A 19,703-nucleotide genomic window follows, 5' to 3' on the forward strand; every position below is an offset into this window, starting at 1 on the left:
CCGGCATTAGCAACATTTCCTTCACCATTCGCGATGTAACGTTTCAAGTCTAGCTGTCGTCGCGGCGCTAACCAAAGCCTTGTACCATCGATCGAGCAGTCGATGTGTTTTTTCAGTTGAGCACCCATGCGCCTGGCGAGATAGTATCAGGAGGTGCAGGGCTTCAGTGACAAGGGAGTTTGGGGTTGATGGTGACGAAAAACTTGAGCTGGCTAAAGTGAAATGTCACACCGCGTTAACTCCAATCTCCATCGTTGGAATGTGTCGACTGACCTTGAGCCGTTAGCTGTCTGCAGAATGTCTTTACCAACATTGGAAAGCAGAGGATTTCCCGACGTCAGCGACTTTGTTAGTCCGTGTGTAGTTATGGATTCAAATTGGCTATAAGCCGAGCCAATGCGGCCCTTTTTGATGCCAGCGAAAGAAATCTTAAGACTTTAACCTCAAGCGAAAAACATTTTTGGAATTTGGTCGCGACAGTGACTTCTCCGACGATTTGCATGTAACGAAAGCGACAGTGCATCGGCTTCCAAGGGACATCCCTAACAAAAGAAAATGGTTACAGAATCTGTAGCTATTGGATTCTCATAGAGCAGCAAAGACGCAAGGACCAGGGGAATAACGTTAGTAAACAGCATCGGCAACATCGACGACACCCGTCGCAACGTCCCCTCCCATCCCTATGGCCAGAGGTCTATATCTCGTGCTCATATACAGTTACCAACTACGGCACGCGGCCAGATAATTACTAATTCATGGTCAAAAGTCGCTTCCCTGCTTGGCTGATCGGAAGGTAAAGCGGGCACGTTATCGACCTGTCGAGTTTGACGAGGCGAGATGACAGCGCCCTCGTGGCCATAATACAGAACAAACCCCTTTCATTTCTACCCTATATAGTCACGGCCGAGGTCGTCCGAGGTCGGTAGAACGAAGACCTGGTAACAAACAACATGTCGATATATCCGCGGTTTGGCACGAACGGTGGCCTTGTTGATTCCTTGTCTTTGAGTGAATGCTGATATCATATATCTGCCCCTTCGATCCGGATTTGGATAAAGCAGTGTAAAGACCAAGATAGGATGGTAACTTGGCTGTGAAAGATAAAAGGAGGGAATTGAGGAGATGTCGAAACTGTGATGGGAAGAGGGCTTTGGAAGCTTGGGACCGAATGCGGTTGGCTGTTTAGGGTAAAAAGTAATCACTTGCTCTGGTCTCTAAGTTATAACATATGCACCCCCTGGCCACCAGTCAGTATCTTGTAAATTCATATCTAAATGTGTCGGCCATGAGCTACATGTGTCACTTGTAGTTAAGACTCACGGCTGAAAGGTTATTCGTTCCATCGTTATATTAGATAGGAACGGAACCTCATTGTGGTTTGCGCCAACTGGCTGTTGACCATTCATTCAATCATCAAGAACGCGTGTAAAACGCGTACCAATATCTCTATTACATTATTCAAGACTGCGAAGACACGGGAGAACTAAACCAAGGAGAGCCGGAGCAAGCTTTATTCTAATCGTGGTTGATAACGACAGACTTTGTTTTACTTTCTCCCTAGGTACACGGGCCACAAGACCAGTCAACTGTGATAGACCTCAAGTAACAAGATGACCAAGAACTATGGGAAAGCTTTCAGATACTCAGATAAGGACTGTCTATTTGCTATTGCGCACGCTTGATACATTTTTTCTGTTCCTCATAAATGCGTGAACCCAACCTGATAACGCCAATTTCCTCATCCTTGTCCATCCTCTATCCAAGAAGACCAAGAACCACTTCCCGACCAACATCCTCGCCAAACACAACTATTCCCTTGCTCAACAGCATTAAAAAAAGCCTCTGTTGCTCTGAGAAGCTTCTTCGCTGCCTCATTCGTCGTAGCGTTCTGCATCATCTTCAACTCGGTAAACTCTGATTCATCTAGAAAAAAGCTTGCCTGAAAGCTTGCCTGAAAGCTTGGTACCCATGGTCCCCACAAAGCACGGCGTCAAGGGCAAAAGGCCGCAGTGGACCTCACATAGTCTCTTCCACCTCCCACCCTGCTCCAAGTGATATTCTAGAATTCTCGGTGCCATACCCTGTTCTTCTTGCATCTTCTTCATAGCTTCAGGAGAATTGCGGGACTGGCCCAGCTTGTTGGCGTCGCTGTTCAAGCGAAGGTGCAGCTGGTGGTATCGCGTGAGATAGTTACATATTTTATTGGCAGCGGTCAGCTTCTTGACCACAGCTATTCGCTCTAGCGCAGTCTTAGCCTTCGCCTTTGCGTGCTCTGCACGAGAGAGTGGGCTAGCATCCGAGTTCCATGCTACTGTTGTAGAATGCGGCAATGGTATCGCGGCTCATAAAGGCGCACATAAGACGATAGATTCGGTCAGATGGCAGATTGTGCAAGATAATAGGTGTGATGGAGACGTGGCCAGCGCTTCGAAGCTGGTCTGCAACTTGCTCAAGAGCCGCACGACCTCGCGACTCACGAGTCTCGGCTGTCTGTGATGGTAGGGCAGCTGGAGCTTGTTCAACAATTGCACGAGGACGAGTGTTGACTGTTCGCAATGGTCAAGAGACTGATATCGTTGGTCTTTCCACGCGACTTCTCTTGTTTGGCTGGACCTGCTTCTCGACGTGTGTGCGCTTGCTTGGAACAGGCGGCGCCGGCGCTTTACGGGCCAGGTGGGGGAGATCCAGACCATCCAGGTCGCATCTGGCAAAGTCAGGACTGCGAATACTGTCGCCTGTCAATCCAAGATTAACAGACTCGGCGATGCACGGTCCCATATTGACGGCCATGTGATGTTGCGCCTGCTCTGTGAGGACAAGGTTACCCGGGTACCCATTCTTGATCGTATAAGCAATGCCCTGTGCATCAAGACGCGAGGAAGAGACGAGGATCTTGATATGGCTGATGGCACGATCGCATTTCCAAGGGTCCCGAAAGTTCTCGTAGACAAAACTCTTGACCTTGGTCTCAGCTTCCAGCGAGATCAACACCCATATCTTTATACCCACGAGTACAGCGTTCGCAGATCGCAAGCCGTGCAGTGTGCCGCCCTTCTCCCTAGAAGACATATATTCGGTATGGATGGCAGCGCGAGACATATCATCACCGACATGATAATGCGGCTCCCAGATGTCCTCAAGTAGAGGCTCAACCAGGACGCGCTGTCCAGGATTAAGTAGCCATTAGCATCGTAGGTTTGCATAAAGGCATAACCCTTATAACATATTAATACTAAAACTATTAAGCAGGTCCTCATTTGTAACATTCTGAAAAAAGTCATCACTATCTAAATACCCTCTTTCATCCAAAAGCGTATCCAGACTAGCGTTATTAAGAAAGAATGCATCTGTTGGAATAAAAGGTACCTGCTGCCCCCCTTGAGTATCGTTTGTGACAGGAGCAGCTAAAGTGTTGCTCTGTTCATACTCAACAAGGCCGTTGACGATATTTCCGGCCGCCATTTCAGCCACTTCCAACATTTCCCGCGTGACCTTGGCGCACCTTCGAGCAACTGTGATACAACCCATGGCCTCCAAGATTTCAAGTGCTTTCTCAACACCCAAGGTTAGTGTCTTGGCTTCATCCCGACCTCCATACAAGCCAGTCACTAGGCAGTACAGTATAACGCTACTTGCGTTGAAGGTATAGCTTGTTGCATACCACCACGATCTGAAGAAGGGGCGATATTTGAGCGTGTGGTATAGGAATTGAATCGTGTCTATGGCTGCTCCCAAGCACTTCTGAACGTGAATATCCAGCGTAGCTTGCTTGGGGCTTGAATTTGCCGTGTTGACGAGAAATGGGCGATGGATCATTATCTGAGCAAAGTGAAAGCGAAGTCGGAGGATGATTTTACGCTTTGTCACAGTCTCTGGCTCCGTCAGTGGTTCGACATCGAGATCGTAGGCCGGCTTCAAGTTGGTCCGCCACTGTGTTAATTCTACATCGAGTTCGAGCGCGATCTGATGGCGATTGGGGCGTTGCTGACCAGCATCAGCAAACGGTCCAGTATGATATACACACTCCAAAATCCTCTTGAGGATACGCGCCAGTTCTGTGTTGCACCGCCCAAAGAATCTATACTCGTCGTATTCGACGCCGGGAGGCATGGGCTCACCAAATCGCGCAAGAAATACTGGATAGCGATCGGCATCTCGAAGGCAAGTCTCGCGTCCCAGGACAAGGCAGAGTTCCATCTCATGATAATACATCATCCACCACGTTCGTACACCCTCGATCGGATTCTTTCGTAGATCGGCCATGTTGGACACGCCGATGGCTGTTGCAGTTCTGATCGCCATACCATGGTACAGGTAGCTGGCATGGGGTTTGAGAGCGTACGTGCAGAAGATAGACATCAAGAAGAAAGCTTGCTGGCTATCAAGGTTGCAAGCTTCGAAAAAACTACTCGATGATATTCGAGCTCGAGTGAAATAAATTTCGGCAAGCTCTGGAGCGGGCTGTGTGCCAGTATGGTGATGTTGGTTGGAATGCTTGATTAGCTCAGCCCAGAACTCTGCTGTATCTGACGTTTCAGTGTCGGTCACAAAGGTTTCTGGGGCCGTGAGGGCTCCCACAGCAATGACAGCGTTATAGACGGCAGCAAATGTCGAATTAGGTAGATGGAAATTGCTTCGTTCTGGCTTTTCAGGAACCGGGCAATTCCAAAATTCTGTCTGACACCGCTTCAGAAACCGGGCTTTGTCGATGAAGGAGTAGATGTGGTGGATGTTGCGGAAGTAGTGTTCAATACATGCTTTCTCGATTGTCGCATTCGTGAGATGGAATGGCGACTGAGATTGACAGTTGGGTGATTGCGCTACTCGGGGGGTTTCTGGGGTTCGGTGAACAAGATGCCGCCGGGCATCTTTGTCGTTGCTATCATCTACCTCTTCGCCATCCATGAGATTGACCAAAGATGTCCTGCTCCGAGTACGAGGTCTTGAGTATTGCCTATCACGCAACTTGCGTTGAAATGCTGAAATTCTGGCCCGAAGTTCAAGGAGAAAAGCCAACGTGGCCGCAGGACCGTAGAATTCTTTGCCGTTGGTGCGCGAATTGGTCTCATTAAAGCCCTCAGGACTAGCCTCATCGTCAGAGGACGAGTCGGTAGCGATATCGCCGATCGGAGCATTTGTCGGACTCTGACTCTGACTCTGCCTAACGGTGGGGGTAAGAGGTATTCTATCGGTGCCAGATTTGGTTGTGAGATGGTCTCGCGCGTGACTGACGGTTGAACGCATCGATGCCTCGACGGACTGGGCCTCCGATCCTACATCTTTGCTTGCGATGGCCGCTTGGCCTGTTTGCTCTGCTGATGATCGTATCTGCACAAACCTCTCCCTAAGCAACGCTTGCCGTGCTTGCTTCGGTGGGGGAAATGATCGATAGATACACTCTTCGGAATTCTTGGTACATACCCGACAGGGTGTATTCTGGTCACACTGTGTAGATGATCAGTCTCTCAAGCCATGGCTCACGATAGTATCGTTGAACCTACTTTCGCTTTCAAGCGGCGACAAGTGTCGCAAGCCACCGACGCTTTCGGTCCTCTTTTTCGCTTCTGAGGCAGAGTTTCTGGCAAGGTGGTAGCCACGTCCTTGGCAATCAAGTCTCCCATTGTATTGCCGATATCGCAAGCCTTACGCTTGCGATGCTGACGAGTGTGGAAGGCGTTGACTAACCCGATCGAGGTGATAAATACACAGCTAAGGGGATTGTCAAGGTGTCGTTGGAGAGGAGAGGCCTTTAAGGATTCAGGACTCAAGGAAGTGGTGAACATCTAACCTGTATACGGTCTAGGCCTCGTGATGGGCTGTGGGGTATCGCGGGGTAAAAAGTATAATTACAGTAGGTAAATACTCCGTGAATGCCGAAACACATCTGCCTTAGCTGCCTGAGGCACTAGTCACGGATATCTCACGACCCCGTCGGGCCGAACAGCTTTATATATATTTTCACCGTATTGAGTATTAATGTCTTAGATAATTAGAACCCACCCTATAGGCAATACTATCTTTCTATAAAGTTAATATACGTATAATCCTCCTGATAGTATTTTGTTAAGTAGTAGTTAAAGTTATATCTCTTAATTGTTAATAGTGTAGATAAGGCTTATTAAGGGAAAGCAGTATTTTCAGTAGTTGATAAGTTAAGCTAGCTCTATTTACTACCAAAGGAGTGTATGTATATATTCTAGGATATATAAGTTGAATAGCGTGCATTCAACAGGATACGTGACTGCTAATTGGGGGAAAGGGATGGGGCACCCATTTCACGCGACTGAGAGTACGTTGGGTCGTAACAATAACTATCTGCGTCTGAGGCGCAACCACTGCCCAAACTCACGTCCCCAAGCCTCTTCGCGCTCAACAGCAGTCCCGATTGAGAGGACTGGACTGAAGTGGTTGTGACCAGGAATATCGACGAATTCACCCGTTCCACCTCTGCATTGCCAAAGCTCGAAAAACTTTCGACCCGCGTTCCTCATATCTTCTTCAGGATCTAGCTCGGAGACAAGCACAGCTAATCGTGGCCATGATGCCACTTCCTCAGACGACAACCCCTGTGTGGCATCGAGCATCAACTTCTGTGGCTGCTCTGCTCGAACAAGGTCCAGGTCCCCATAATAAGCCTCGAGCAATGGTCGCATGGCGCCTTCGGGAGACAGCTGTAGTGGTGTTCCCAGCAAGCCTACTGCTTCTAGTCCAAGTTGATCGCTTTTGCTTCTGCCCTCAACGAGGCGATTGCGGGTTTCGGGACAATGCGCGCCAAATAACCAGCTCGCTACATGCACTCCGCCGGCCGAGTTACCGAGCAGATACAATGAGCGACAATTGGGGAATTTCCTCTCGATCCACATCAGCGCTAGGTCGATGTCTTGGGCGCCAGATGGATGTTTTGCTCCATGACAGACCAGGCGGTAATCAATGACAATAGTGTCTATACCAATCTTGTCGGCGAAAAAGTGGCCAACGTTGGCATACGCGACCTCGTCAGGAATTTCCTCCAGAATCTTGTCGCCACTGACCCAACCCCCTCCATAGACAAACATCAACGCCTCCTCAGTCTTATTGGCGTCTTCCGTTTGCTTGGGGCTATAATGATCTAGCTTCTGACGCGGGTGTGAGCCATATGTATGTTCCTGTCGTGTCGTGGAATGGATGGCTCTGGCATTGTCTTGTTGTCTGAGCAACTGACCATAGATATGGTATGTTGGATCTCTGGCGGAAGGAACATCACGACCAAATTCTTTGAGCCCGTCCATTGTGTCTTGTTGGCGAATCTATGGAAGTAAGTGCTAGCCCAGCTCTAACGGCGGGTATTCCTGTACTGTTGTAGTGTTCGGTCTCTCTGTGGGCATCGGCACCGATCGACGCGAAATGCCGGCATTTCGGGCTCCGACCTGTCGCCTATAGGCTGCAGCACGACTTGGACAGGAACTTTGGCAACCGGGCATCAGAGCCAATCGGAAGTCGGAGATGATCGGAAGATGGCATTGGCGCCACTTGAGCCATGAGTTCTGCTCATTCATTCGCCCGATGGTTCCGGCGACGGTAATTCTGCCAAGTCGCACCAATCAATGCCAGGCGCCAGTAAAGATGCTCTTGATGATTGCGGAATGATTCTTCTCCAGGCTGTGATGAACTGTCTTGATATCTCCTCCCAAGTGTACCCAAAAGCCTGCGGCTATCCCTTTCGCCATATCCGGTCTGTTCCACAACGTCACGACGCCGGCCTGCATCATGTCGGCACTAACGAACCACCAAGTTTATAAGCTTTTGACCGTCAATACCGCTCCCGAAAGAGCCACTAGGTTGGTCGCGAAACTGGCGGCCGATGTGCGTGGCGATTTCCAGATTGTACACTGCGGCAACGCTGAAAGTATGTTCTGGCAGCTTCGGTGTCATACAGAACAACGGCAATTAACAGCTTCGATTTACAGAGATTGAACATGTTAGACCCCTTGTAATGGAGCATCGGCCTGACTTGATGGTAAGCAAAGTTATAGGTTTCGCATTGACCTCCTGCTGATAAGGCGACAGTTCTGTGCGTCAATGTGGTCGCCGGAAGAAAGTGCAGAAATCAAGAAAATTGCACGAGACGTATTGCCCCAGTTGCGATGCTTTGCTGTCCCTCAAGGCATGCAGGTTCAACATGGGCCAGAGTACACCGTGGAATACGTCAAATCAAAGCTGCGAGATGTGATTGAAGGAGATTTGGGACTAGAATGAATAACGTGCACGATGCAGGTACGGCAGCTCCCCTACATCATGTAGCCTTTGCAGAAAAGTCCATAGCGTAATATTGATAACTTGGCTATCTGTTAGCCTTTGTGGCCTTTATGCTGTGCTCTCTTCTGAGTGTGTATTTCCCTTTGTGGTGCGTTGAGAAGAAGTTACATCAGATTGTACAGAAAGAAGAGCTGTAGCTCTTTGTACTGCTTATCATCATGAGATTTAGCGCCTCAGTCCAAACCTCAATCTTGGGCAGGAGTAAGTCACCGGTATATTCTTTCTTATAAGTATTTATATTGTGTTCTTTACAATTATGTAGATTTAAGCCCCAAACCCTGACCGCTCACGGTAGCATTCTTTTGGACCTGTTCCACCAAAGCCCTTCCATAATCGCCGCGATTGGGGATGCGGTTGATGGTGTGAATATGACATTTATCTGGGGTGTCGTTCGTGAGGTATACTGAGAGGACCAGGATATCAGCACGCTGAATGGGCCATAATGAAAGAAAGAATGGGACTCACCACCGCAATGAAAGTCGAACTCCATCAGTGATACAGGCGAGTAGATGCGGAAATAATAGACATCGTCGTCTCCGTGGCCTCCGATCCACGCGAAATGAGTCATGTGCAAATGGTTTCTAAACATCTGTACCTTATGGGAAAGGACTTGTTCAGGGTAATACAAGTTGAACCCAACGAATATGCGAACTAGAAGTTCCTTTTGATCTGCATCAAAGGATGACGCCGGACAGCCTTCTAATAACGCGACAGAGTTAGCGAGAGACCCCGAACGGCTGGGAAACAATCTATTCGCTGACATACCGTACGGAATTACACGATTGTCGTGCCGAGCACCTGCTAAATGACGCTCATCGTAAGGCACCCACCGGTGTTCAGGAAGGTCTTGTGGAAGGACGCTGTGAGAAAGGATGGCTTTAGCTTGTAGAGCGGGAGGCAGAGAACGCAGCAGTTGCAAAGCCACCTCGCGCTCAGTGGTAAACAACTGCAGCCCAGTGTGTGGTCCTTCGTCGATAATATTAGGTTCCGCGCCCATCTATTGAGAGTCAGTCAGCCATCGTGGCTGTACGCAAGCTCCATTACAAGGTTACGCACAAATGTAGGTCCAATAACCATCCGCCCGCCTGCAACTACAACCGCCAAGCACAGATGATGCCCGAAAAACGTGTAGCCCCATGGCTGAGTGAGACTTGGGCGCCCGAATAATCGAAAATTGTATGAGTGCTCGTTCAGCACCCGACTGCCGCCCACCAACTCTCCGAGGAACTTATTTACGATGCAGCAGCCGTGCACTTTTTGGTATCCTTCAAGGGACATGGAAGATCGCAAAATATTGTGGACCGCTGTCTGAATATCTGGGGAACATTCGTCGAGCCGCAGACCTCCTTCAGAAAGCTTAGATGTGACCATGAGATGATAAGTGGCTTGCTCACCTGGATTGACGTAGACCTCTGGGTTGGACCACAGACGAATATTGTCATCCAACACAGACGGGAAAACTGTGTCGTTTTCTTGCTGGACGGACAAGATGGAGAGCATCGCATTCGTGGCTTCACACATAGCTGCAACGGGCGCGCCCTCATCAACGGTATAATCGAAGAGATCAGGGATCACATGACCGTCTGATGTGATGCCAATGTAAGGCTTTTCCAGATTTTCGGCCTCGAGTCGCACGAGGAAGTCAAAAAGCTCAGGAACCCTCCTTCTGCTTTCGTACCATTCCCGCGCACTACTTGAGGACAGCCCAGCTAATTGCGGCCGGTCTGGAGCGGGGAGAAGTCGCCGAAAAGACGCTTGTGGTGACGAACTCGCAACATTGGTAGCCATCTGGTTGGTGATGGAGGAAAGTGGTAGAAGCAAATAATGTGTCGTTCTTTGTTGCTCACCAGTGGTCAGTATCTAAGTCGAGAAAGAGAATGGACTAATAACTATACAGGAGCGTTCAGGTACTGAACGGGATCTCTCTATAACACAAACAAACTTATGTAATTAGCCACCAGTTTGTAAGCGTGAATCACTAGGTCTCTGACTTCTGTCGGGTCCGAATCACACGCTAAAGAGTTCCGATTGGTGGACGGTGAGCAATTGGAGCTACGACCATTTCATTTCACACTCCGGAGCTTGCAAATTAACTAATCGTTGCACGCTCAAGAGCTCCGATTGGTGGAGTGGTGGCCGAGCACAGATCAGAATCAGCCATCTTGGAACTCATCATGGAATCCATGGATGTTGAACAGGTGCACCTCGACCATCTCATAATCTGGGGTAGCAAATTGGAGGGTTCCGATTCGCGGAGTGATGATGGGATACGGAGCAGACTTATCAATCTTCAAACTCAATAATTATGATGGACAAGTCCATGAAACGCAAATACCCGTAAGCGACTCGCTCACCAGTTTGGAAAAGATGACTGACTCGGCGAATATTCCTGAGAGCCTGCACAAGTCACCATTCGTCAACAAACATAACAGAGAGAAAGAGATGGATGTAATCACCGCTGAGCAGCCATCAACACTAGATGATTGCAAAGAGCCACCACACACCCTACAAGTTTCGGACAAGCCCTTCGTCAGGACGCCTGAGACCAAAATCGAAGACTTGCCAGGCGAACTTCCTGTTTCCCAGATAGATGCCTCTGTGGACCCTGAAGCTGTTGCTGAACTATGTGTGCGCAGTCTCAATAGCTTCGATCCATCTGTGGTGGCCAAAAATGCGATCTGGAGAGACCTCTTCGCCCTGTCAGGCACTCTTCGGACAATGTATGGCGTCGACACAATCACAAGCACGTGGAAAGATGTGTTTGCGCATCATCAAATGTCGGATTTCGAGCTGATGCCAGGAACGTCCAAGATTGTACGCCTCGGACCAAAGCATTCTTGGATTGCCGCGAGATTCACCTTCAGAACCAACGGAATTCCAGCTTCTTTGTGCTCGGGTCAAATCGGAATCGTGCCGTTCGAAGGCAAGTGGCAAATCTGGATGATGACGTCCATCTTGGAAGAGTTGCAAGGTCTGCCCAACCCGGACTTCCTCACCGACGCTGGGATGAAGAGCGTTCAGAACACACATGAAAACGGGATCGACTATGAGGCCGTCGTGGTTGGTGCAGGCTTTGCAGGTCTATGTGTGGCTGGAAGAATGAAAGCAATGGGTGTCCACTATCTTCTCATCGACAAGAATCCCAAGATTGGTGACAACTGGACTGCTCGTTACGACTCGGCCCGGTTTCATACCGACAAATATTACTCCGATATGCCGCTGGGACCAATATTCAGGCACGGATATGATCCTTTTCTGAGCAGCAGTGACCTAGCCAGAGGTTACCGCGAATATGCAAACAAGATTGGACTGCATACTTGTTTATCAACTGTTCTCAGAACTTCCAAGTTTGATGATGTTTCGGAAACCTGGACACTCAGTCTAGAAACCGACGGTCGACCGTGGACGCTGAAGACTTCGAATGTTGTCTTTGCGACAGGAGCAGGAGGTGCGACCCCAAATTGGCCTGTGCTTGCGGACAGAAGCGTGTTTGAAGGTAAGCTGCTGCACTCAGTTGACTACAAGAATGCCAGCGACTGGGGCGGGAAGAAAGGTGTAGTCATCGGATCGGCAAACACTGCCCACGACATCGCAGAGGACATGCTTGCTGCGAATATGACAGTAACCATGGTTCAACGAGGGAGGACGCCAGTAATACCGCGCAAGTATCATACCAAATGGTCCAATACCCTCTACAATCCGACGATACCCATTGAAGAATCGGATAGACAAGTAATGGCGACTCCGTTGGCCGTTACGAGGTTGATCAGCTTGTTTGGCCAGCAAGCACAGGCAGCTCAAGAGGCAGAGAGATTCGACTCGTTGGAAAGGCGAGGATTTCGATGTGAACGAAACGCCGACTTTTGGAAGCTACTGACATCCCGCTTCGGCGGCCACTACATGTTGGTTTCTACAACTTGCTCCAGGGGCAGCCAATAACTGACCAACGCATGCAGAGATGTCGGTGCATCGCAAAAGATCGCGGATGGACTGGTAAGCGTCGTTTCCACTCAGGAACGCACACCTGGACTGACTAATTGCGCCCACAGATTGCGGTCAAAAGCGGTGCGAAAATCCAAAGCCTAACGAAAACCGGCTTACTATTTGATGATGGTAGCAGCATTGACGCAGACGTGATTGTCGTCTGCACAGGATTCAAGACCGATATGTTGGAAGACGTTTCCAAGATGGTCGAACCCGAGGTTGTGGAGAAACTCGACCATTACTGGGGTTTGGATGAAGAGGGAGAATTGCGAGGCGCCTTCAAACCACTCCAACGTAAGTACACGCGAATCTCGCTCCTGTGGTCCGTACACTGAAACAGCTCGTCATGGCAGATCCGGGCATCTATCTCATCGGAGGGGTAAGTCATCTATCTCGCCCACATCAGTCCAATGCCACTAACCAAATCGATTCAGGGAGTGACACACGCACGCTTCTATTCCAGGTTCATAGCTCTTCAGATAAAGGCCTCATCTATAGGCAGCCCATTAAAGGTGTTTAAGAAAGGTGGGCCGCAAAGCGACAACATGTAGAGCGGATCACAAACCTAAGTACTATAGATATGCACATTGCCGGTTATTGTAGTTTCTTTGAATCAAGTTGTTCATCTTGGGGTAATAATTATTATCCTACCGATAGCATTGCCCGCTGCCGCCATGGAATTAAACGCGATAGCTCAATGAGCACAGAGGCAAGGCAGAAGCATTTATTAGCGCATAGTCTGTCATCTACTGTAGTGATTGCAAGGACTAGATAACATGAAGGAAATAAGCCAAACACTTTGCTTAGTATCAAGCATGGACTATTGGCGTTCTAAGTACAAGTCTATACTGATTACACAACCCCGAGTTGCCGCCGCGGAACCGGCGATGGGGTTTCAATACCTCTGCTAAGTTGACTAAGATTTGCATCGACGTTAGTACGCACAAGTAGATGGTCGAATATACGACAGTGCCGATGAGGTTCAATACCTGACCTCGCTTGCTGTATGATACCACACATTCTCACAGAGACCGTAGTTGGATAAACATAGGCACCGCCAAAATGGTGCAAGATATCTAGATCTAAAGAGGGCAAATGCTATATCCAGCTCTCGCCGTGTTACAAGTACATCGTGGTAAAAGTCTTTGATGGCGATGACTCGTATTGGGCGACTTGTCTAAAATATGGCTTTTTCGTACTGGTCCACCATTTCTCAACGTCCATTCCTGACGGCGTGGTCGTGCATCAAGTCTTTAAGCACTGCTCAAGCCCAACCACCTGTGAATTTGGAGATCCTCAAGAAGCTGTTTCAACGTTTGAAGATGTTTTGCCGACCTGTCCAGAGGGCTCTTTTGTATACTTTCGGGCCTTGTATACTGGAAGAGATTTTCCCATAAGGTCTGCCTTGATCTGTAGGACAATGAAGCGGGAATAGAATCTCGCATGCTGCACGCCACCTCCGGTGTACCAGATTCCGGGAACTATTCTATATATTAGCTCGACGATCATGGTGGGTTGCGATTGAAAGGGCAAACGGACGGCCTTGTTTTTTGAAAGCGCCACGAAGCTCTCCTTCGCTATCGAGATACCAGTAGTCGTCCATCATTGGTGCAGACTCGGGCCCAACAAACTTGACAGCTTCGTTGCGATACTCGTTGGCAAATCCCGTGCAGAACACGACCACGTCCGCTGGTAGATGACTGCCGTTGCTGAAGGCTAGCCCGGATTCTGTGAACTCCTCCAACAACCCATCGCTTTTCATCTTGATCTGTTTGCAGACACTATTAATCTTTTGCTCAGGCAGTTCTCGTCCATGTTCACTTACCAATCCGCTCGCAATCTTAGCAGAGCCACCAACGTCCATATAATGGCCACCATTACGTTTTGTCATGCACTGCCACAGATCAAAGCTGCGATCCAGCTTGAATCCCGCCCGCTCTAATGCCTCGAAGCGTTCCGGCTGACTGGCAGCCTGTGCGCTCATGCCAAGCTGCACTTGAAATCGTGAGACTGCAGTCGGTACAGTCAGAGTTTCTCTATCGGCGTCTTCAATTGGATTTGTCGCATTATAGATGGCTGCATACGTCAGAATTCTTCATGGTTGACACTAATCTCAGGCATGAAACTCACCGTCCACCCATGTACTAAGGTATTCGACCGGGAAGACCGCTGCAAGGAACATGTCAGCAGACGTGGCCAATTCGCTCACAATAAGGATAAAGTACGTGTAGCACCCCGTTGTACCATTGTCACTGACTGCAGACCGGCAGCCACCATGTCTTCTGCCACATCATGCGCTATAGAACAATCGGGTCAGTCAAAATGCCGGTACGTTGAGTGGAGTCGAAGGATCCGAACTCACCCGTGTTAGCAGCACCGATCACGACGCCTCGAAGACCCTTCCACCCATTGCAATTCTTGTAGAACTTGGAATGCAGGACGGTGCCGCGAAACTTGTCCTACATGATGGCACTTGTCAGTATCTCAATTGTCCTAATTGTTATGCCGATGGAAGCCCTTACTCTGCCAGGAAGTTCAGGCATCTTTGGGATCTGGCCGGAACCAGCACCAATAGCCAGAACGACGTGCTTCGTTACCACGGTCCTCATCTGACCTGCTTGGCTTAGGCGCAAGATCCAATCGCTCTGCTCCGTACGATAGGTGGCTTTCTCCAAGGAAGTTGACAGGGCAACGTTCTGACAGTGATTAGCATCTTACAGAGAGCTTGAAGAATCGAAAATACTTACAATACTGAGGCGATCAACGTATTTCTGATACCCGTCGGCCAGCTCTTGCGCGGTGAGATAGTAATTATTGCTCTCGTCAAAGACACGCTCGATCGGCAGGTCACCTAGTTGTTGTCTTAGCAAGCTTCTATACAGACCCGTCCAGGTCACCATGCTCCAACTCGCCCACACTTACTGTACCACTTGGATGTATGAACTACAGCCATTAGTTAAGTTTTGAAAGGTATTCACGGGAGGGCGTCTGTGACTTACACCGCGCGGAGTCATAGCGATCCAACCAGTTATCCCCGATCCTCTCTTGCTTATCGACGACCAGATAGTCAACTCCTATTGCTTTTAGTCTGCCGGCAACGCAAAGACCTCCGAATCCCGCCCCAACAACGACGCAGTCATACTCGTCGCGCAGGTCGGAGGTTTCAGCAGTGGAGTGGGATGTATTAGTTGTGTCGACAGACAGCTTGTCAGGACTGCCCAATCCTACAATCTCTTCGAGAACTGTAGTCAAGAGCCAGATCTTCCAGCCGATCCCTTCTGGTATTAGGCCAATGCTCCCTGTGCATCTAAGCCGCAGATCTCCTTGCGTTTCGAACGAGATGCGGGCATGAATCCAACTGTGCTGGCCATCTATTTGTTTGACTCGGGTTGAGGCCTCCACAATGGCAAACTTTCCTGGCTTATGGACAGTTTGCAAGTCTCGCCAGGCTGCCGAGATGGTGGTTGAGCTGTGAAAGGTCCTCAGCGTTCCCGTCAGAGCGAATATGTCTCGCCAAAGACTTTCGACTGCAAGGAGATCAGGCAGTTCTCCGTTATTCAAACGGTCTATAGTGTGCTTCACCACCGTGTCGAGGTTTGTGCCATCTGGTATCTGCGCAGTGGGAAGTTGTCCTGGGATATCATCTATATCAACAGCAGGTACTCGAGCGAAAGTCTCGCCAATGCCATTGTTAGTCATCGTCACCACATTATCGTCCGGAGACTTCGCCGCGTTGTGTGGGATTGCACTCTGGGTTACGCCGGCGGCCTGGTGATTAAAAGTAAGGGTCATGGTGGCCAGGATACTGGTGTTGACAAGCCGTTACGCAGGGCGAGGTCTTCAACTCAGGATCTGTCCCTTACTTTTTATGTCTTGTTTACTGTCTTATTGCCAGGTACTGGCATCTTCAGTTACAATATCTTAATCGCTCAAGCTCCACAGGTTGCCGTGCACTCCGGCAGGCAGTTGTAATCGGTAATGTGCGATTGGTGATCCATATGGTGGTTGACTGGACCGGAATAGTTAACCAATCGGAATGGTTGACTAATCAGAGAGGACTTTAATTATTTAATTTGGCTTTACACACTCTTTAACTACCTGTTAGGTCAAGCCGGGTGGGTAGTTTGCGGGGAAGTGCAAATCAGGTCTGTAGACTTTACCCTAAAGGTAACGTGGTTAATAAGCATGCGACGCAGATAAGTGTTACGATCCCAGCGGTTACGTCACGTGTACCCCACAAAAATCTCCACCTCAACAACCAACCAGGACGGGACCGACAAATACAGGACCGACGGCGTTCCAGGACCGCGTCGTTCCAGGACCGACGACGACCTCATGTCGCGTCGCTCCCATACAGTCACCATTAGTATATAGAACACATTCATTTCATAGATTCTAGCTCACCAGCTATCAATTAAAACTTCTTTACATTGATCAAGCCTCACACGCATTGAATCTACCATTAAGAGACGTGACACTTCAACAACGCTCAGTTTACGCCCTACGCAATCTGCCAACAATAAACCTAGCACGGCTTAGTTTAACATAGTTGGACCCAACCGTCACAATAAGCATGCAACGCACTTTTCCCTCTTATATCTAACTTTTTATTTAATCTAATAATTCTTAATAGCCAAGAATGCTATAACCTTTAGATAAAGCTAGAACTCTCTTTATACTTTAGGCCCTTTAAAATAATTTAAAACTTAATATTTAATATACTATAAAGAACTATAAGATCTTTAAGTCTAGGCTATATTACTATAGAAATAGCATTTAATTATAATATAATTTTATCTTAAAATTATAGAAACTATTTAATCTAAAAGAATAAATAATAGTCTAATTTATTTTTAATTTAGATTTATAAGGATTTCCTTTATAACTATATTTTATAGAAGAAATAGCTAATTCTCTACTAGCTAACTGTAATATATTACCTATTAATAAGTGCTAGGCTTATAACTTTATTAAGTAATAATTAAAATTAAAGATATATTTATTTTAGAGATATAACTATTAAAGGGCTAAATATAAAAATCTAACTATTATTTATAGCTAATTTAGGCTTATATAAAATATAATTATAAAGCATAGTATTTAGTTAAATAATATTTAGAACTTTAATAAGACTGGCTTTATAATAGGCCTTATAATAGCCAGAATAGCAGTTATAAGCTTAAAAAGGCAAAAAAGACTAAAATTAATATAGCCTAAAAATCGAAAATAGATTATAGTAATTATAGTAATTAATATAAAAGGTTAATTAATCTTACTATTTATTATTAATTTAGGCTAATATTACCTTATTAATTAATATTAAAAAAGTAACCTCCTGCCTAATTAGGTTATTATAATAAGCTAAAATAGGTAAATAAATAATAAGTTAGGTCTTAAGTAGTTAAAGTACTTTAATTAATCTATAAGTATTTAATTAATTAATGCCTATTACCTTTTAATCTTTAATAGTTATAAAAGCTATTATTCTATTAAGTTTAAAAGATATTATTAAAATTATAAGATTATTATACTTTATATACCTACTTATATATCCTATTTACTTTAGTCTCTTAATATTAGGTGCTTTACAGTCCTAAAAAAGGCTTATAGTTAAGAAATAAATACCGCTAAAGTTTTCCTGGAGCGCGAGCCCCATTATGCAGCGCTCTATCCGCTAGTATCTGTGTCGGAGATCACCTATGGAGAAGGTACTCGGCAGATTGGTCTGCTTATAGGTAAAGAAATTGAGGTCCGAGAACTTGCTTTTGATGATGCAGTAGACTGGTTGTTGGAAAATGTCTTTGGAAGGAAGGAGAATGTCCCTATTAAGACCCGGGACACAATGGCTTATTTAGTCTTGCACTACAAGCAGAGAGGTATACGTGGTAACTCGAACGTGCTTGAGTGGTTATTGCGGCGGAAACCTACTGGTTTGCTGGAGTATGTGCAATCGAAGAAAGCCGAGATAGAAGCGGAGTCAAAATAGCAGTTTTACACAGGCGATTGTCATGAGCGCGATCGAGCCGTTTACGACAAAGATAATGATGGGCGAGCTAGAGGATGTTGGATTCGTTGTTGCTGTCTGGTGAGCGAAGAGGCTTTAGTTAATCCCAGCAGACCGATGTTATAGCGAGTTGCTGTCTCTGCAAGGGAGCAGTTTGAACGAGGGTTGCAAAACCTTGTTCTCTATGCGATTGTTAAATAGATCCCTCGACAATTAACCGAAACAGATGTGCGCGGGACTTCATAGCACAACTACCTTGAATTCTTATACCTGAATTCATTACAGAATCCAAGAGATCCTTCTCAAATCTCGTGATCCAAGATCGGGTTCTTACTAATAAGTTATTCCAAAAGGAACTTAGCAATATAGTAGAACATCAGATAAGCATTAAAATGGGGGTTTATGTCAGGCCTTTACTGACTACTTATCCATATCGATATTGAAGTTCTTTATGGCAATATTCACAATTTCCTCGAAGGCCCTATCCTCTTTGTCAGATTAAAGTTAGATCCCACTGACGATATGCTAATCATAGGTAGCACCAGTAGTGACAGCGATGAGTTCAATCTGGTCGCTGTTAATGTTTTAAATGCGAAATGCGCTGAGGAACTCGTCGTCATAGACACCCATGCCGATGAAGCACTACTTTCTGGGCCGAACCATGAGAGATAGCTGATGCGCAGGGCTTGCCGAGGAACTTCGACATCGACATGCGGCATTAGCATACAAAATCGGACATCGACCTCAGACCACGTCTATCATGGAGCTGTCTTCTTCATACTCAATCTCCAGTCGACATTTGTGGTTGACTACAGTCTGGGTGCTGGAATGCGCGATATCGACAGCCATTAGCCATTTCTTCTGAAGTTGACTTACGTGAGATTCCTGTGATGAGAAGCCAACCTTTTGCACCTTGCCTCGACACGTCCTTTTCTGCCATGTGACTAAAGTGATTCAAGAATCTATTTCTCTCACTGAGATATACCGCCTTATCTGACTAACATCCCTCGCCAAGCCTCTTGGGCCTAAAACAAGAGGCACTCTATGCTTGTATTTGGCTTCGATTTCAAATTCCCGTTGTCGAGGAACTTGTAGTCGTAGTGTGGCCAAGCTCTACTCTCTCAGATTTTCCAACCCAACAACATTTTATGGCTTTCGGGGTGCTTTAGCTAAAGCTGCCGAAGGATCCTAAATTCTCAGGAATCAGTAGTTCTTTTGGCGCTTACATCCCTGTCGGTATGCAGATGTCTAGAGTCTTTGACTTACCAGCTAACTTCCGTACGATTTGATGTTTAGGTTTGAACTTTCTGTGTGTTCAAATTTAAGGTGATTGGCAAATTTGTGTTTAATATGTTTGCCGTTTGTTAGATCCATGACGACCTAGCCGGAAGGTCGGTCTCAGGGGACTCTTTTTCCCGGC

General features: G+C 47.2%; 7 protein-coding genes across 7 annotated transcripts; 3 read left to right on the forward strand and 4 right to left on the reverse strand.

The window, feature by feature from the left end:
* Positions 1-2,289: 2,289 nt before the first annotated feature.
* FPOAC1_013972 (uncharacterized protein) lies at positions 2,290-5,621 on the reverse strand (the record flags this gene model as incomplete). Its single annotated transcript, XM_044858312.1, has 5 exons — positions 2,290-2,546; positions 2,595-3,162; positions 3,367-5,328; positions 5,422-5,445; positions 5,502-5,621. The coding sequence occupies 5 exons, from the start codon at positions 5,619-5,621 to the stop codon at positions 2,290-2,292; spliced, it is 2,931 nt and encodes a 976-aa protein (XP_044700768.1).
* Positions 5,622-6,275: 654 nt separating this feature from the next.
* Positions 6,276-7,535, reverse strand: FPOAC1_013973 (uncharacterized protein; the record flags this gene model as incomplete). The annotated part of the gene is made up of 3 exons (XM_044858313.1): positions 6,276-6,283; positions 6,350-7,286; positions 7,407-7,535. 3 exons carry the CDS (start codon positions 7,533-7,535, stop codon positions 6,276-6,278), a joined length of 1,074 nt encoding a protein of 357 aa, XP_044700769.1.
* A 211-nt stretch (positions 7,536-7,746) lies between these two features.
* Positions 7,747-8,235, forward strand: FPOAC1_013974 (uncharacterized protein; the record flags this gene model as incomplete). Its single annotated transcript, XM_044858314.1, has 3 exons — positions 7,747-7,885; positions 7,947-7,996; positions 8,047-8,235. The coding sequence occupies 3 exons, from the start codon at positions 7,747-7,749 to the stop codon at positions 8,233-8,235; spliced, it is 378 nt and encodes a 125-aa protein (XP_044700770.1).
* Positions 8,236-8,549: 314 nt separating this feature from the next.
* Positions 8,550-10,083, reverse strand: FPOAC1_013975 (uncharacterized protein; the record flags this gene model as incomplete). The annotated part of the gene is made up of 5 exons (XM_044858315.1): positions 8,550-8,698; positions 8,761-8,994; positions 9,061-9,292; positions 9,352-9,641; positions 9,690-10,083. The coding sequence occupies 5 exons, from the start codon at positions 10,081-10,083 to the stop codon at positions 8,550-8,552; spliced, it is 1,299 nt and encodes a 432-aa protein (XP_044700771.1).
* A 579-nt stretch (positions 10,084-10,662) lies between these two features.
* Positions 10,663-12,830, forward strand: FPOAC1_013976 (uncharacterized protein; the record flags this gene model as incomplete). Its single annotated transcript, XM_044858316.1, has 5 exons — positions 10,663-12,197; positions 12,252-12,288; positions 12,345-12,573; positions 12,633-12,658; positions 12,714-12,830. The coding sequence occupies 5 exons, from the start codon at positions 10,663-10,665 to the stop codon at positions 12,828-12,830; spliced, it is 1,944 nt and encodes a 647-aa protein (XP_044700772.1).
* Positions 12,831-13,575: 745 nt separating this feature from the next.
* Positions 13,576-16,071, reverse strand: FPOAC1_013977 (uncharacterized protein; the record flags this gene model as incomplete). The annotated part of the gene is made up of 9 exons (XM_044858317.1): positions 13,576-13,760; positions 13,819-14,047; positions 14,105-14,269; positions 14,524-14,576; positions 14,642-14,738; positions 14,802-14,975; positions 15,027-15,130; positions 15,202-15,222; positions 15,279-16,071. The coding sequence occupies 9 exons, from the start codon at positions 16,069-16,071 to the stop codon at positions 13,576-13,578; spliced, it is 1,821 nt and encodes a 606-aa protein (XP_044700773.1).
* A 2,050-nt stretch (positions 16,072-18,121) lies between these two features.
* FPOAC1_013978 (uncharacterized protein) lies at positions 18,122-18,368 on the forward strand (the record flags this gene model as incomplete). Its single annotated transcript, XM_044858318.1, has 2 exons — positions 18,122-18,219; positions 18,266-18,368. 2 exons carry the CDS (start codon positions 18,122-18,124, stop codon positions 18,366-18,368), a joined length of 201 nt encoding a protein of 66 aa, XP_044700774.1.
* Positions 18,369-19,703: the final 1,335 nt, after the last annotated feature.

The sequence above is a fragment of the Fusarium poae genome (genome assembly GCF_019609905.1).
Source record: "Fusarium poae strain DAOMC 252244 chromosome Unknown contig_4, whole genome shotgun sequence".
Taxonomy (NCBI): domain Eukaryota; kingdom Fungi; phylum Ascomycota; class Sordariomycetes; order Hypocreales; family Nectriaceae; genus Fusarium; species Fusarium poae.